At 39.7% G+C, this 18,134-nt stretch overlaps 1 protein-coding gene across 7 annotated transcripts in view; it reads left to right on the plus strand.

Moving 5' to 3' along the window:
* Positions 1 to 18,134, plus strand: part of LTBP1 (latent transforming growth factor beta binding protein 1) — a 429,217-nt gene that overhangs the window by 397,688 nt on the left and 13,395 nt on the right. For all 7 annotated transcript variants that reach the window (XM_082641886.1, XM_082641887.1, XM_082641888.1 and 4 more), the window contains 2 exons: positions 64 to 204; positions 1,197 to 1,367. In XM_082641886.1, the coding sequence (XP_082498012.1) occupies positions 64 to 204; positions 1,197 to 1,367 (312 nt within the window). The remainder of the gene's footprint in view (positions 1 to 63; positions 205 to 1,196; positions 1,368 to 18,134) is intronic.

Genomic DNA, 18,134 nt, shown 5'->3' on the forward strand with positions numbered 1-18,134 from the left:
AGTTTGGTTAAGTGTATGAGGTGCAGCTGATTGCTGATTTTCTTTCATTTTTTTTCTCTTAAGATATAGATGAGTGTCAAGACCCCAACAGTTGTATTGATGGCCAGTGCGTTAATACAGAAGGCTCTTATAACTGCTTCTGTACCCACCCAATGGTCCTGGATGCTTCGGAAAAAAGATGTATCCGACCGACTGAATCACATGGTATGTCTGGATATGAGATGCAAGTCTGTGTCCAAATAAACATCATAAGGTTTTCCTTTTGACTGAAATGTGAGCTGTTGGAAAATTTAAAAATTGATTCCTTGGGTATTTTGAAATAATTAAAATGAGATGCTAAGAGAAAGAATAAGATGCATATCATCAATATGTAGGAGATTTAACACCTTGCACATACTGATTTAATGGACAACAGAATACGGAGTGGCTGAGCAGATGGCAGAGCTGTTACGTGCCTGAGGGTTGATCACATTGAACCATTAAAGGCAACTGAGGAAGATGTAAGTTGAGGGGAAAATAATTAGGTTTGCTTGACTGGACTGGAGGACACAGATGAGGCTGGACAGAGCAGAGGACAGAATTCATCAGGTTGGTGGAGGGCTCTGAAGGAATCGGTAGGAATCCCTGTTCATCCCCGAGAAGGTAATGTGCCACTGACTGATCAATGGCTTAATTGATCAATGTATCAGCACATTCAGGAGACTACTTTGGTTGAAATCAATTGGAAAGTAGAAAGGTTCACATTAAGGACCCTAGGATGAAGTGTCACTAGTTCAGGGCTTCGGCAAATGAAATGGATGAAAAAGGATGAATCCCCAAAATTTTATATAGAAAGAAATGGTAGGATTTGACAGGAGAGTAAATGTGAAACATCAAAGATCAGAAGAATAAGAAGTCCATCAGGATTATGAAGTACAGGCAAGATAGTGGAGGGTTTTATGTAATGATGGAAGCTAGAGAGGGAAGGATTTAATTGGAATGTGATGGGCAGGTTGAATTTCAGCTGATTGGAATGACACCCAGTTGGAGATGACAGAGGTTTGATCCATGGAAAGACCAGACTGGCTTCAGACTTTTGCTTGGAAGTCACTCTTAGAAATAGGGATGGAAACTTTGAGACTCGCTGGCTTCTACCACAGTGTTTATGAAATAGGAATAATAGTGCAATTGTCATGGAACCATGTCTTCCTTTTCAGAACAAATTGAAGAAACCGATGTCTACCAAGATCTGTGCTGGGAACATCTGAGTGATGAGTATGTGTGTAGCCGGCCTCTTGTAGGCAAGCAGACAACATATACTGAGTGCTGCTGTTTGTATGGAGAGGCCTGGGGTATGCAGTGTGCCCTCTGCCCCATGAAAGATTCAGGTGAGCCCTTACCTAGTTCCTTCTATTGCAGGCCTTTGGAAATATCCTTTGGAGCCTGACAATTCTCTTTTACTTATATATCTTCACCTGCACTCCTGATACCTTGCTTTCATCAGAGGGGGGTGTGTGTGCACGCGTGTGTGTGTTTAGGGAGTGGAAGAGCAGGACTGCATAACATCCGGCTCCTGGTTTACCTCCAATCCAGACCTTGTCATTAATTTTTGAAACCCTCATTCCATTTCCCCAAAGAATGCTAGATAACCCAAAGAAATATAATGCATCTTAGCAGTTGCTGGCATAGGTCTTTAGAATTTATATTTCCTGATACTTCTTCCCCCCCCCCCACAGTCCTCCTCATTTCTAACAGTTTCTACTTAGAGCAAAAAGTATTAATATAGACAATATAGGTCAAAGCCCAAGTTTTTATGTCAACCTCTTTGTGGGAGAGATCACAGAATCTCTCCATAAAGGAAGAGAGTAGAAAGTAAGTAAAATGTACTTGAACAAATCTCCTTGACTTTCAAGTTTTAGACCTGGGGTTAAAACCTTTGGTCAAATGGGAAAAAAATGGGACTGGCTAAGCTCTCAGTTTCCTCCCCTCTCCTCATGTGGGAGGAGGGCTGGAAGGTGCTGACTCTTGGCTCCCAGGCTGAGCTACTTGGTGACTGTTGGGTTGTGCGCCAATTGCTTATTTCTCTTCTTGACGCCACAGCTACTTACTGCCTGTTAAAGGAAAGCACTTGAAAGTGTTCAGTATAGCATTTTGTCTTTGACTATAGAATCGATTTGTTAAAGCTGGAAAAATTCTGTGTGGATATAAAGTGAAAGAGTTTATAATGAACAAATTCTCAGAATGGCCAAGAGGGGAAGAATTGCTTGAAAAGAGGAACTGCATTTATTTTTAGTTAATTAGAATGTAATCTTCAAGATATTTAATAATAAATTAGCTTTTTAGCTTGGAAATAACTTAAACCAATGTAGCACAAAAAAGAAAGTAATTTGAAATGCTGTAAAAGGAAAAGGAACAGCAAAGGATGAAGAGCAACCTCTTAAAGATATAGATGGTAATGATAGTAGCCCAGAAATGGAAAGGGGATGGGTTCTGGGGCCAGAAAATCTGGATCTGGAATTCAGAACTGCCCACAGCAGCTGCATGACTTGGGGAAAGAGAACCTCACCCAATGCAGCTCATTAATGGAGGCATCTGTCTTGTTGAGTTGTTGTGAGAACTGGGAGGATGTAGATAGGGCAGGAACACAAGGAGTGTGGTATATTATTAGCGTTACTGTAGCCTCTGTCCCTAGAGGCAATTGCCACAAGGAGAAGAAGGTGAAATCTTAAGGAAGTGACTATAATATATATGACTTGAGTCATCTTCTCACGATGCTTGAATACCTCAAACCTTTCTACTTAGGCAGTGTTTTTATTGTTTAATTTTTTAAAAAAATATATCCTTCTTCTAAAGAATTAATCAAAGAGGTTATGTCCCCCTCCATCTACCCCATCACAGCTGAACTCCGCTCCTTGAAGATCTGCTCCTTGAAGATGTTCACTCTTTTTTTTTTTTTAATTAATTACCTAATTTATTTTTGGCTGCGCTGGGTCTTCGTTGCTGTGCGCGGGCTTTCTCTAGTTGCAGCGAGCGGGGGGCTACTCTTCGTTGTGGTGCGCGGGCTTCTCATTGCGGTGGCTTCTCTTGTTGTGGAGCACGGGCTCTAGGTGTGCTGGCTACAGTAGTTGTGGCACGCAGGCTCTAGAGCGCTGGCTACAGTAGTTGTGGCTCGCAGGCTCTAGAGCGCAGGCTCAGTAGTTGTGGCGCACGGGCTTAGTTGCTCTGCGGCATGTGGGATCTTCCCGGACCAGGGCTTGAACCCGTGTTCCCTGCATTGGCAGGTGGATTCTTAACCACTGCACCACCAGGGAAGCCCCCACACACTTTTTTTTTAATTGAAGTACAGTGTTGATGTACCATATGTTACAGGTGTACAATGTAATTATTCACAATTTTTAAGCATTATACTCCATTTATAGTTATTGTGAAATATTGGCTATATTCCCCATGTTGTACAATATATCCTTATAACTTATTTTATACCTAATAGCTTGTACCTCTGAAGATGTGCACTCTTAACAGTTGGTTTTAATTATCCAAGTCTTTTTTCTATACATTAATTATTGTTATATTTTTAATCCATATTAGTTATTATAAATTTATATTTAAGAGAATATTTAAAGCTGAAATCCATATCATCGATCTGAGGCACACGTTTTTTGATTTACTTGTTAGCATCTCTGAAATTGGGGGTATCTTATAATTGATGGCATCTATTAATGGCCACAAGCGATTTTTTTACATTTTAGTGTCTGTTATATCAGGATGTATTTTGCAATCTAGGGTATCTTAGAACTGGTGAAAGATGGTAACTTTTAAATGGCTGCACAGACTCTGTTTTATGGATGTACAGGCATACCTTGGAGATATTATGGGTTCAGTTCCACACCACCACAATAAAGTGAATATTGCAGTAAAGCAAGTCACCCAAATTTTTTGGTTTCCCAGGGCATATAAAAGTTAAATTTACACTGTACAGTGTTTATGTCTGTTAAGTGTGCAATAGCATTATGTCTAAAAAACTATACATGACATTTAAAAATACTGTATTGCTAGAAAATGCTAACCATCACCTGAGCTTTCAGCAAGTCATCTTTTTGTTGGTGGAGGGTCTTGCCTTCCTGTTGGTGGCTGCTGACTGATCAGGGAGGTGATTGCTGGGGATGGGGGTGACTGTGGTAATTTCTTAAAAACAGCCAACAGTGAAGTTTGCACCTCAATTGATTCTGCCTTGACAAACAATTTCTCTGTGGTATGCAATGCTGTTTAATAGCATTTTCCCTAGAATAGAACTTCCTTCAGAATTCAAGTCAGTCCTCTCAGCCCCTGCTGCTGCTTTCTCCATTAGTTTTATGTAATATTCTAAATCCTTTGTTTCCACAGTTAAGTTTACTGTCTCATATGGGTGGGGTTTGTGGCACTCTACAACAATTACAGTAGTAACATCAAAGATCACTAATACCATAACAAATGTAGTAATAGTGGTAAAGTTTGAAATATTGTGAGAATTTCCAAAACGTGACACAGACAGGCCGTGAGCAAATGTGGTTGGAAATATGGTGCAATGGACTTGCTTGATGCAAGGCTGCCACAAGCCTTCAATTTGCTAAAAAAAAAAAAAAAACAGTAAAGCGACACACAGTAGAACAAGGTATGCCTGTACCATGGTTTATTTAATCACCTCCAGCACTGGACATCTGGGCTGTCTGTCTCCCCCAACCCCTGCCCTTCCCCAGTCTTGATTTTCCTGTTATAAACAATGCTGCAATGAACCTTCACATATGTATCTTATATATAGCTGTGGAAGTGTCTTGATAAGAAAATTCCTACAAATGAAAATACTATACTATATTACTCTCCAAAAAATACAGGACAGATTTACACTCACACTGACAGTGTTTGAAATGCCTTTTCCTCATACCCTTTTACCACTAGATATTCTCAGTCTTTACAATTGTTATCATATGGGTAAGAAGGGTATCTTATATGCGTCTCCCTATTTCTAGGGAATTGGAGCATCTTTTTCTTGTTTATAGATGATTTGTGTTTCTCTGTCAGTGAGTTATACCCTTTGACCATTTCTCTGGTTGGACTTTGTGTCTTTTTCTTGCTGATTTGTAGGAGCGCTGTGCCTATTCTGTCCGCAACCCCAACACTTGGGTTACGGAAGCTTCTTTATGAAAAGGTTCTGCGTGTATTTGCACTTTATTCTGTCCCTGTCCTGATGCTGGGATGTTAAGTATTTATGGCATGAAAACCTGATGAGCTAGTTGCCTTTGCGAATCAAATCTAACTGACTACGTTTTTAAAAGAATATTCAAGTTATTTTGGTGTTAGAAATGAATTCTAGAATATTGCATCAATTATTTTTAACTGAGACTTTACAAAACAAAATTTTAAATGTAAATTCAAACAAATCCATGTGAACACATATATACTGTATAATATCTTTAGGAAAGTATGGGGTACGAGGAAATAGTGGTACCACATGCCAAATTAAAAAAAAAAAGTTTAGTATCTTTGCTGCACTCTTTCTAGCTTATATATGCACAGTACTGGTGATAAATTTTCCAAAAAGAATCACTAGTCTACAGTCAGCCAAATCCTCAAAAATCAGTGATTTTCAGTCTTTTATTTTTTTAGAAAAAGGTAGTCTTTTGTCAACGGAATTATTATTTTAACTTCCAATATATATAAATCCATTAACGTGAAAGATGCTGGAGCTGGTAGGGAGAACAACTAGTTAGGCTCTTGAGGTATCTGTGAAGGACCCCAGGGTTCCAGGGAACATATATTGAAAAACACTGTTCTGTTTCTGTTGGAGTATAGGAAGTAGTTAGACATCCCAGAAGGAGTATTTCTTTTATACCCCTGAAATTATGGGCCTTGAACTAGACTTAGGGATACTCTACCCTGAATCCAGGGAGAAGCCCATGGCAAAGTTAAGCAATTTTTCCAGAGGCCCTGTGATTAGCTGGCATTTCCTTGATTGGTACCTGATGTTCTGGTCATATCTACACCAAACCATCTCCCGTTGAGCATGTTTCTGCCGGAGTATAGCAAGCAAGAAGAGCCAGAGCAGAGGGGTTATTAGCACATGGACTCTGGAGCCAGGTTGCCTGGGTGGGAATCCTGGTTTGGCAACTTTCCATCTACACAGCCTTGTTCCTTTGTCTCTCTGTGCCTTAGTTTCTTCACATGAAACTAATATCACTTGCCTCACAGGGTTGTTGTAAGAATCAGTTAATACATGAACACTTAGCATGGTGCTTGACACACAGTAAGCATTAGCAGGTTGTAGCACCTAATGCTACTACTGCCGGGTGAGTCAGATCAAATGCATTTTCAAATGTAACTGAAATCTAAGGTTCTCATGAAATACACTTACCTAATAGCATCTGAACATGAATTAAGAAATTAAGTATAGACAAATGCAGAAATAATTGTCCTCATATAAAACTTTCTCTTCTAGACCACTGCTTCACAAACATTAATGGGCATGTTAATTACCTGGTGATGTTATTAAAAAAAAAAAAAGATTCTGGTTTCTAGGTGGAGGTGGGTGGGCAGGTTTCTGCATTCTCAAGTCCCAATGCAATGCTGCTGCTGGTCCTCAGACCACACTAGCAAGGTTCTAGAGACACGTAGCAGCATTCAACCTGATTTTGTTAAAACCGACTTTAATGCCGTTATTAATTTTTCGTAGAGGAAGCAGAGAATGTGTGAATTTTAAGACTGATTTGCTCATTCTGCCATTGAGCCTTTTAAATGTTGCTCTTCGGGAATACATGATAGTTGAGAAAGGACCATATTGTCTATTTGTTAATAAAAGCACCGGATGAATTCCAGCCTGTCAGGCACTGAAATTTCCAGTTTCCATAGGAGTGCAGCACTGCTGTGGGGAACAATTAGTTACTGATGGAAACAGTGCTGGAGGAATTTAAGTAATAAATCGCAGTGCTTGTCATCAGCTTTGAGCATTAAAGTGCAGTGTGTAAAGTAAAGCTTTGGCTCCAAAACAGGCTTTCACACTTCTGGTCCAATAGGTTATGGGCACTAATTCTCGCTAAGGCAGAAACTGCATCTGAGAATACTGGTAGTTGGAGGAGGTAGGAGTGGCTCCTGAAATAGTGTTCTCTGAAGTTAGATGGCAACTTGCAGATTGGTACCAGGTGCAGACTGGTACCACATGCCGGGTGAGTGAGTGGAGGCTGATGGATTGTGTCAGGGTCACTTTACATGAGAAGAATTGCCTAGTTGTACCATTCAGTACATTGCTGGAGCTGCTTGGGGCTCCCATTTTAATCCTCAGCTAAAGTCTGGGAGGCCAGACACCAGGTATTAGGAGAAGGTTTCAGATGGTTTTGGGCGGCCCGGCAGTGAGTTTGCTGAAGTGGTCGTGTCCTGACATTCTCTGCTTCCTCAGCCTCTGGAGTTTCTCTTATTCCTGCCCCAGCATCCTCTTCTTCTCCTGCCCCTCTCAATACCCTCTAATCCTGCCTGTTCTTAAAAAAAATTTTTTTCCCTTGGTTTGGGGAGAATGGCTGAACTGCTTTGGGAGGACCATCAAATTTGGGCTCTTTATCATGGCCAGCCTCTGCGAGAAAAAGCTATTCGAAAAACCAAGTCAGGAAAGACAAACCATTGTGTCCATATTTTGAATGAGAGAGGGTGGTCATTGTTTGATCTTTCTGGAAGTTTTCAGTGCCATGCTAGAAGGAAGTCATGAACTCTCAAATCTGGAGTTTATTGAATATGAGTTTTATGTAGCTTGGTTTTTCTGGGTCTCCACCTGAGTAAAAAATGATGGTAGCTGACATGTGTATAACACAATGCCAGGCACTGTTCAAGAGGCTTACCATCAATTAAGATATTTAATTCTCCAAGCCATCCTATGAGGTAAGTCTATAATTACCTCCTTTTGGGGGGAGAGGAACTGAGACACACAAGATTACCATCCGTGGTCAGATACCAGCAAGTGGCAGATTCAAATCCAGGCATCTGTGCTATCAACCACTTTAGTGTTACCCCAGTCCCTATCTCCCCAAGGTCTCAAAGCACATCTTAGATAAATAGTGTCACTTAGGGCTTCCCTGGTGGCGCAGTGGTTGCGAGTCCGCCTGCCGATGCAGGGGACGCGGGTTCGTGCCCCGGTCTGGGAAGATCCCACATGCCGCGGAGCGGCTGGGCTCGTGAGCCATGGCCGCTGAGCCTGCGCGTCCGGAGCCTGTGCTCCGCAACGGGAGAGGCCACAGCAGTGAGAAGCCCGCGTACCGCAAAAAAAAAAAAAAAAAAAAAAAAAAAAAAAAAAAAATAGTGTCACTTAGAATATAAAAGTAACAAAGTGAAAAATTAAGGATGAGATTTTTTTTCAATTTCCTCATGCGTTGTCTGCTGAGAGAGAAACTCTACAGCCTTAGAGCCAATCAGTAAGCTTAGCCAACTTAGACTCTGTATCAGAATCGAGCACATGGTAGCCATAATAGATAACAATACATACGTGATGAATTAATGGATTAAAGCAAGTCAGTAATTCTCAGTGAATTAAACTGTTGGTGATGCCTAGCACATAGGTAAAATGAACTTTTAATGTTTTTATTTATTGCTACTCTTAAAAGTATAAACTCAAAAATTTCTGGAAAAATGTACCTATGGGTTACAAGATATGTAGGGTGCTATTATCTCATGGAAATAAAAACCTATTGACCTGCAAATGAAAGAAAATTAGACATATTTGAACACTGGAATCTAAAGTACCCAGGGATCCCAGTGTCTGTGGTTATCTTGTTAAAATAATTAGACTTATGGGGGATTCCCTGGTGGCGCAGTGGTTGAGAGTCCACCTGCCGATTCAGGGGACAACGGTTCGTGCCCCGGTCTGGGAGGATCCCATATGCCGCGGAGCGGCTGGGCCCGTGAGCCATGGCCGCTGAGCCTGCGCGTCCGGAGCCTGTGCTCCGCAACGGGAGAGGCCACAACCGTGAGAGGCCGGCGTACCGCAAAAAAAAAATTAGACTTCTGTTAAGTAAATTATTAAAATAATTAGACTTATTGTGAACAAACTGAACATAAAGAATTGATAAAGTCTTGATCTAAAACGTAGAAGTTAAGAAATTTTGAGGGGAGACTTAGTGTGTTGAGAGATTGCCACCTCTTGGTTGGTACAGTGTACTGCACCACAGGTGTTTTAACCTCTGAAGTACTAGGTGCAGGTCAGGCATAGAAAGGTCACAGTGGGGTTTAAAAAAAAAAAATCTCCAAGGAAACTGAAGTACCACAAAAGAAATTGTCAAATGCTTAAAATGTTTTGTGAAACACTGCTATTGATCAAAATGCGAAGGCATTGGTCCTCTCAGTTTTGCTCACAGAGCAATTCAAAGATATAGATATATAAATAGATTTGATTAGAGAACTCTGGTTGTGGGAATAGAGATTATCCTTGTACTTGAGTGCCAGGAAGAAAAATATAATCATTACAGCATAGGAAAACTTTGAAATCAATTCTGTCAGTAAAGAATTCTATAGATCGTAATATAGATTTATGTCTAATTCTTATTTTTTAAAAAGTCAAATAACAACATGTTTAGTAAACTATTATATGCAAGGTGCAGTTAGTGAGAACCATATCTGAAATGCAGTCTAAATTACTTATAGTTTGCCTGTCTTCAGTTTCAGTTAAATTATCTACATATTCCTTCATTTCATTTTTTACTTGAACCACCTACAAGGCCACATCTAGGCAATAAATTTTGGAGCAGACGTACAGTCTGTATTTACAGGAAATGTAAAATTCTGTAGAACTGACATGATATAAAATTATGTTGTACTGCTAAACTAGAAGTTCATTCCTCAGTATTGCTCATTCAATTGTACAGATAACATCCTTATGTAATAAATTCATCATCTCCTGTGACACACTATTTTTTAATACTTCCTAGTAACTTATCTACCCCGTCTTTTCATATGGTTTTGTAAGAGTGAAAGAATCTGGAATCTGTCTTTGAACAGTTAAGCTAGTGATTTCTTTCCTATCTGTGCATGGCTCTTACATGTTCCCAAAGATCTGAGTGTAAGAAGTTTCATAATACCCTTGGAGGTGTGAAGTAAGACAGGGATTTGACTCATGGACTAAACTTGAAAAAATATTGTAATTGGGCAGCGGTTGCAAAAGGCCTTTCAGCAGTCACAGTTTAAAGGCTTTTCCAAGAACTATGTTTCCAAAGAATGTTAATAATAACTCTGGAACATCCTACATGTGAGGCACAGTGAGTGGTCACCGCCTTTGGTTTGGGCAGTCCAGGGATCTCGTTCTGCTTTTGGCACTGCTTCTGTCAATTGCACTGGGCGAGTTACTTCATTTTCCTATATCCGAAGTTGAGAACTCTTTTGAGGTTATGATAATTAATACTCTGTAAGTATGAAAGCATTTATCATTGTGATCATAGATCCAGATTATTATGATCAAAGAAAGTGCAGCTGTTAATAAGCTATGGCGGAGAATTTAAATCAAACTGGAAAGATATAAAAGGCCTCCTAAATTGAGTGGCCACCATATGTGTACACTGTATATACAGAGAGAATACTCTCAGAGGTAAGTGGTCCAGTTCTCTGGGACAGAATTCTTGGTATCCATGGAACTAGACTGAATTGGATACCATATGGAAGGGCAAGTAAGCAATTTATATTGTTTCTTATTGAAAAGATTCTTTGTATTTATTTAGAAGGCTACCCCTTACTTTCCCGAAAAGGGTGAAAGTACTTTTCTCACTATAAAAGGCTTATTGCAAAATAAAATTTAGTAGTGAATTATGCACATAGAGCCTTGGTATTAAATGTGATCATTACGTTAGTTTCCTCACTTGTAAAATGGTAGTAGCAACATCTTCCTAAGGATTGTTTGAGGGTTAAAAATGTGCTAACGCATGTTAGATGCTTGGCATACAGTAAATGCTTCGTAGGTGTTAGCGATGATTATAGATCAAATCTTGTTCCAGGATATGAGTTGAGCTAATGATTATTCCCCATTGTTACCTTACTATACAGTGCTAGAAGTCTCTTTGAAAGTAAGCAAGAGTCAAAGACGATGAGGGGCAGGTGAGAGTTTGGGGACTAATGCAGAGCCAGATAATCTCTGCAGCCCCTGAGAGAACCTGCTGCTTCTGTGACCCTCGAGGCTCCCAGGCTACCAGTGTGAGTTACTATATAATGTCTGAGAAAGGCCTTGTGCCTGGAAAAGACCACTCAGGGTGGGGTTTTAAATGAACATTCAGTGTATCCAATTTATCAATGTTAAAACCTGGACTTACCTAAGAATTTAAGTTCAACGTAAACATTTTGTCCTTCTGTTTATAAGTCCAATATTTTTATATAAAATAAGATCAAGTTTTATTTTGTGATTGCTTATATAGCTCAAGGAACAGATTAAATTTTCCTTGAGAGTTATTTCTATATCAAAACTCAGTTAATTAAGTCTCTAACACTTTGGCCTCTGATTTATAAATTTTATGTATTTGATTTTATCTCATGCATTTTATATACCTGAAAGGGCAGCCTCCAATCCTAAAAAGCATTTTCTTCTTAGGTATTTAAGCAGCTCTTATCAATCTCACAAATCAAGCTTAAAATGCAACAAATTGAATTCCCTAATGAATCTAAATACTTACTGACCTAATAGAGTTCTGTGAATTCTCATGTAATATAAAATCCTAGATATTTCAAATTGAAATCACAAGGCCCATCAGATTATCTAGTATATGGTTCTCTTAAACATCATAGACATATTAAATAGCAACAACAAAAAACCCCTTACTCTAAAACTTTCACAGTAAAGTATTAATGTTCTAAACTTAATGTATGTCATTATCTGTATAGCAGAATTACCATCTTGGGCCAGCTAAGGTTACTGGGTAGAAAAATTCATGACTGTGATTGTCAGTTATTAGAGAATTAAGACCAGGACATGGGACGTGTATACTCACAGTGTGAGTCTAAGTAGCCATGTGTGACATGCAGAGCACATTCTGTTGTTTCCATGTTAACAGGGGACCCCACGTGTTCCTAATGTGTACTGTTTTTATAAGCAATACCTTCCATTGCAGTGACTCTCAAGGGAATAATAGGGCAGATAAAATTAATAAAAGCTTTTCTCTAACTACACATAACTCCCCTCAAGAATCAGGTACCTTCTGCTAAAGGTATGTGCTCACCTTATTGAAATTCTGTACCACACAAATGACAAACTTCCCCTGACCCAGTAAAGAAGGTTTCGGGCAATATTCAGCGTTCTCCAGAAAAACATTTTGTAGAGCTTCTCCAGCTCCCACTACCATCCTGTACAAACACACACTTAAGCAAGGGCCTTTATTTTCAGTTGGGAGTGAAATGTCGTTCTTCTCCTTCCCCAGATACACACTGGAAAAGGGCAGGGAGGAGGTGGGATACTGAGCACTCAATCAGGACCCCCGGCTGGACAGGGCTTTTATGGCAGGTCGGGGAAAACCAGGAAAGGGATATTGGACTTGTGGAAGGGAGTGAATAAACAGGAATGAATGATACAAAGGCCAGGCACAAAAACAGGGACTGCATGAGAGGAAGAACACTAGAAATGAAGCCAAAATGTGGATTCTTAAAACAACATTGTCTTGGGCAGGTGCTTTAAAGGAAGAGAAAGCAATGGGCAAGTAAGCCATGTTCAGGTTATGATCGTATTGCTGTCATAGTAGGAGACACGGTTTGTCTCAGGGTAAGGAAAGCTAAAAAGGAAAATTTAAAAAACTCTCATAAAGGGGAAAACTTACTCCATTTCCCGCTAAACTGTTGGTGACAGAACTTGGGAGGAGTGTCCTGGAACTGGGCAGCAGTTCCCAAACCCAATTCCGTGGAGTTGGTGTGAGTCAGCGAGGGTTTGGGATGCCAGCTGGGGAGGACCAGCGCGCTGGTTGAAGCTATTGTCTCAGTGGCCTCAACAACTATTATAGAACAGCTAAATGTGAGGGGAATTTGATGGGAAGATGGAAAGTTGGTGACAAGAGCACTTCTGAAATTTTAGTTTGTGTACGATTTGGACTTTGGGGTATCAATTTTATTCAAGGCTTATTTTCTTAATAGCTATACTACATTGAAGTGCTAAGAAGGTATTTGGCCATGCTCTGTTATTGAAAATATTCTGACTGGAGAATAACTTGCATTATTATTATAATCATATGTATCTATTAGAATCTTTCTAATGTAAAGCCAAAGTAGAGAAATTAAGATATGCATGTAAAATGATCCATCAGATCACAAAAAGCAGCACTTTTATTTTTCACTAACAAGCAACCTAATTGATCTTAAATCAAATTTTTAGCAGTTTAAACTTTCTACCTTGAAATCAGACATTACGAATAGGCATTCGATTTTCTAGAAATGCCTTTTTGGTGTTGATTTTCTCTTTAGTGGAAATTTTACTTTCACGTATTTTAAAGAAATTTTGCCGATAGGATTTTTTTCTCTTCATTGATAGCTGAAATGTACTCTCAGAAAATGAACTGTGCTGAGTGGGACTATGAAAAATATCACTGTATGTAATTGCTTAAAGCCCTGTTCTGTGTTTGAGGTTTTGAAATCAAATAATGTTGTATTTATTTTGACCTTTTCCTAATTGACTTTAAAAGACAACTATGGCTGGAAAAAAGCCACTGGCTGCCCATGTCTTTTATATGCTGACCTCATGGCTAGAGCAGGCACGCCTGGCAGAGGAAGGGTGAGGGAAATTTTATCTGCTCTCCCTTCATGCAGCAGACAGATTGCACCTCTTACGACTGGGAGGAAAGCATCTAGGAAGTGCTTAGGAGGCGTGTTGGCATAAATCTGCACGGAGCAGAAACTTGGATGATAATGATTTTGCTCAACATCAGTAGCCAGTGTCTTAAGAAGCAAATTACAAAAGATTAGCTCGTTGGAAGGCTTCCTGGCACAACAAGGCCTTCTTTTATGCTTCCTTCTGAGCTTCAAGTCTCAGTGGCAAGCAGAGCTGTTACGAACAGTTGTTTTAGTTGTGCACTGTTCAACCCTAGAAGTTACCATTCACATCATAATCTTTCAGTGGCTACCGAGGTAGCCAAATAAATCACTGCCAGAGGGAAGAGTTACTAGGACTGTACCTGATTCTGAATAGAGCCAGAGGGGAAGGTAAGAAGGGAGTTACTTCAGATTAAGATAAATAGCAATCTATGAGCAAACCATAAAACAGAGTTACAGATCTTAAAACAGTTGAGTTTTGCTTTGCAGCTTTAGCTTATTTCCTATAATTAACTGGGATACATATTTATGAATAATCTATTAATTATGTTTAGCAGTACTTTAATAGTGCATTAATTACCTAGAACTTGCTCTTCAAATGATGGTCCAGTAGTACATCTGTATTTCATAACCTTGAGGTCTATACTTTTGAATATTCATTAAGAGAGTTTTGAACAGCTTCAAAACTTAAGATACAATTATTTTTACCCTTAGATTTTAATAATTTAGTTTTATTAAAAGAAAACAATATTTTGAAAATTTAACCTGACTTGACCTTTGAAGTATCATTAAATTTCTCTGGACCTCAGTTTCCTCAGCAGGACAATGAATGAGGTTAGACTGTCCATGATTACTTACAGTGCATTCAATTCCATTATTCTGAGTCATCTGGAAACACCCGTGTGAGCACCACCTGAAGACAATAGCGCCATCTGGTGGTAATTACCTCATATTATAGCCCACAAGTTTCAGTGACAGATTGTCTTCCCAATATTTTGCAGCCTAATAGTAAAAATGTCTGCTTAGAATTGTAGAATATGTAAGCTAGAAAGGACCTTAGAGATCAACTAGTCTTGTTTTCTCATTTTACCAATTAAAAGTAGAAAGGTTAGATGAATACCAGACTTTAAAGAATACATTTTTTTGTTTCTCTTGACTTGTTTTTTAATTGGGGTTAAATTCACATGACATAAAGTTAAGCATTTTATAGTGAATAATTCAGTGGCATTTAGTATATTCCGTATGTTGTGCAACATCCTCTTTAATCTTAAGCACATGTGTAGCTCAAATTTTATAATAATTCTTACTTGGTTAATGCAAAAAACATAACAGAAAAAACAAAATGTATTCCTTCCATATAATATTTATTTTTCCTAATTGTTGACTTCTCAGTTTGTCACTTCAGAGTGGCACTTAATGATTAGGAAAGCAGGAAATGAAACAGTTTATCTGTCCTTCCAGTTGGAAAAATATGAAGTAGATCAGCCTAGAAAATTAACATGTTGAACTTTCCTCCTATTTGCCTGTTCATTGCATTGTCCAGTCTTGTCTCATCGAATATTAGAAGTTACTTCATTCCTAATTTCCTCTGAGATGGCCTGAATGCAAGACTTAATGTTTTATTTCCAAAGCCCTGTTTACTTAGAAGTAGGGGAAACCTTTCATGCAGTCCTTCCTGAGAAATTCATGTTATCAATCATTATTTTAAGGTTTTCATGTGTGGCATAATTTAATGCTGTTACAAGTCTATAAATGTTGAATCCATGTTTTAGAAATGGATTTCTAAATGGAACCTCCATTGTTTTGGCATTCACACCCAACAAATCTCTCTCTCCAGTTATAGTCTGGCTACGTAAACAGCAGTGTGATGGAAAATGCTGGGAGTGACTGAACTTGGAAGGGGCAGCATTAGGTGAAGGTTGGGGGTGAGGGAACTTGGTTGGTCTACAGCCTGTGAGTTTCCTTAGAGCATTAACATTTACAGGCGTCCCACAGAATGTAAACCCTGCCGAGACTAGACTTCATTACTTCCCTCTCCTCGACAAGTACAATTTAATTAAACATTAAGCAATTTGATCTCTTCCACCTAATAAATTGAGCAAATTCAATAAATATAAATCCTGCTAATGATAAAGCTGACCCTGGTGGGGCTGAGCTCACCAGCATTCACGGTTATTACTCTCCCTGGAATTTTAGTCAGAAATGCTTATTGCTGAACTAAGTACTTACCTGATACTTACAGTCTAGGGAATGTATTTAATAATTTTCTTCTAAGGGTTTCAGAAGGGCAGCTGTGGAATTCAAAGAGCATGGTTTTGCAGATAGACCAACAGAGTCAATCCTTCAACTAAGCTAGGACAGTTATGCTGTAAACCTTAGCTTCCTTATCGGAGACAAAAGGAGCTAATTACAGTTATTTCATAGGATTCTGAGATATAAAGGGAAAAGTGTGTGCAAAGGTACACAGCACCTAGCACACAGGAGCTTAATAGTTCATGTTAGCTAACTTTCCTTTTTTCGACTGTTCTTTAGCAGGGATCGGTAGTAGGCAGCATTTATGTGGTCCTTTCATTTCCCTAAGACTTTCTTATCTGTTATATACGCCTATGACTCTGAGTTACCTTCCCTCCTCTTCTTCACCTGGCTGACCCCCTTTCTGTAGATGCTCATCTCCAAGGTGAAGGCTTCCGCAGCTCTTCCTGGCTGACTCTAGGCATTACCTCTTCTTCATGCACTACTGCACATGTCAGTGTACTGTCATTTTATCCTTCCTCTCTCTCTCCCAAACCCCACGCTGCCTGTAATATTCTCAGCCTCTGGTCAGATGAGTGAGTCAATCACTGAATGGAGCAATGAACTGCCTTTAATGCTGCTAAGGCACAGCACCATAATCCTGTTCAACAGACACAGCTCAAAGGAAGGTATCTAGTCCAAAGAATAGGAAGCAGTAGGACTAGAACCCCGGGCTTTTGACTCTGGGTGCTTCTCTTTTTATTATTATTTTTTTTACACCTTTATTGGAGTATAATTGCTTTACAATGATGTGTTAGTTTCTGCTTTATAACAAAGTGAATCAGTTATACATATACATATGTTCCCAAATCTCTTCCCTCTTGCATCTCCCTCCCTCCCCCCTCCCCATCCCACCCCTCTAGGTGGTCACAAAGCACCGAGCTGATCTCCCTGTGCTATGCGGCTGCTTCCCACTAGCTATCTATGTTACATTTGATAGTGTATATATGTCCATGCCACTCTCTCACCCCGTCACAGCTCACCCCTCCCCCTCTCCATATCCCCAAGTCCATTCTCTAGTAGGTCTGTCTTTATTCCCGTCTTACCCCTAGGTTTTTCATGACATTTTTTTTCTTAGATTCCATATATATATGTGTCAGCATACGGTATTTGTTTTTCTCTTTCTGACCTACTTCACTCTGTATGACAGACTCTAGGTCCATCCACCTCACTACAAGTAACTCAATTTCGTTTCTTTTTATGGCTGAGTAATATTCCACTGTATATATGTGCCACATCGTCTTTATCCATTCATCCAATGATGGAAGCAGTAGGACTAGAACCCCGGGCTTTTGACTCTGGGTGCTTCTCTTTTTAGCAGGGGGTCCCCAACCCCCAGGCCGCGGACTGGTACCAGGCTGTACAGCAGGAGGCGAGCAGCGGATGAGCGAGCGAAGCTTCATCTGCCGCTCCCCATCGCTCGCATTACCACCTGAACCTCCCCCCAGTCCGTGGAAATATCGTCTTCCATGAAACCTGTCCCTGGTGCCACAAAGGCTGGGGACTGCTGCTTTTTCGGATACCTAATTATCTCTCACAACTCAGCAAGTTTTAACATCAGGAAAGCAGGTTCACTGCCTGCTCACCAGGCACTGTGGATAAGAGTGTATGTACTCTCTGAGAATGAGCATAAGCAGACAGACACCTAAACAGATGTCCAGTTCCACAGGGTGTGGCATCACCAGTAGCATCCTCTCTCTTACGTTCCTTCTTCTGTCATCAGTACTGGATGGTATGTTCTGTAAATGGTCAACATTTTTCTAATTCCATAGCTTTTGCTAATTTCAAAGAAAAATGCCGATTATACTACTGGCTCAGCATGCGCTCAGGTAAATATTCGTTCCATTCTCCCTGTCTCCTTCCTCCATTTCCTGGTGTGTATGTTTTCCAAACACCATCATCAATTAATAGTACATGTGGAGGCCTGTAGGAAAAACACCTGATCTAGAAGTTTCAGTAAAATATGACCCATTTTTCCTTATGCATATGAATTGGTCCTTCTCCTTTATTTGAAAATCATGCACTTCAAACTTTAGAGCACTAGGTTTTCAGCCCTGATGTGTGGAGAACAAAGTGCAGCCTCT

This window comes from Mesoplodon mirus, assembly GCF_964341445.2.
Source record: "Mesoplodon mirus genome assembly, chromosome: 14".
NCBI lineage: Eukaryota > Metazoa > Chordata > Mammalia > Artiodactyla > Ziphiidae > Mesoplodon > Mesoplodon mirus.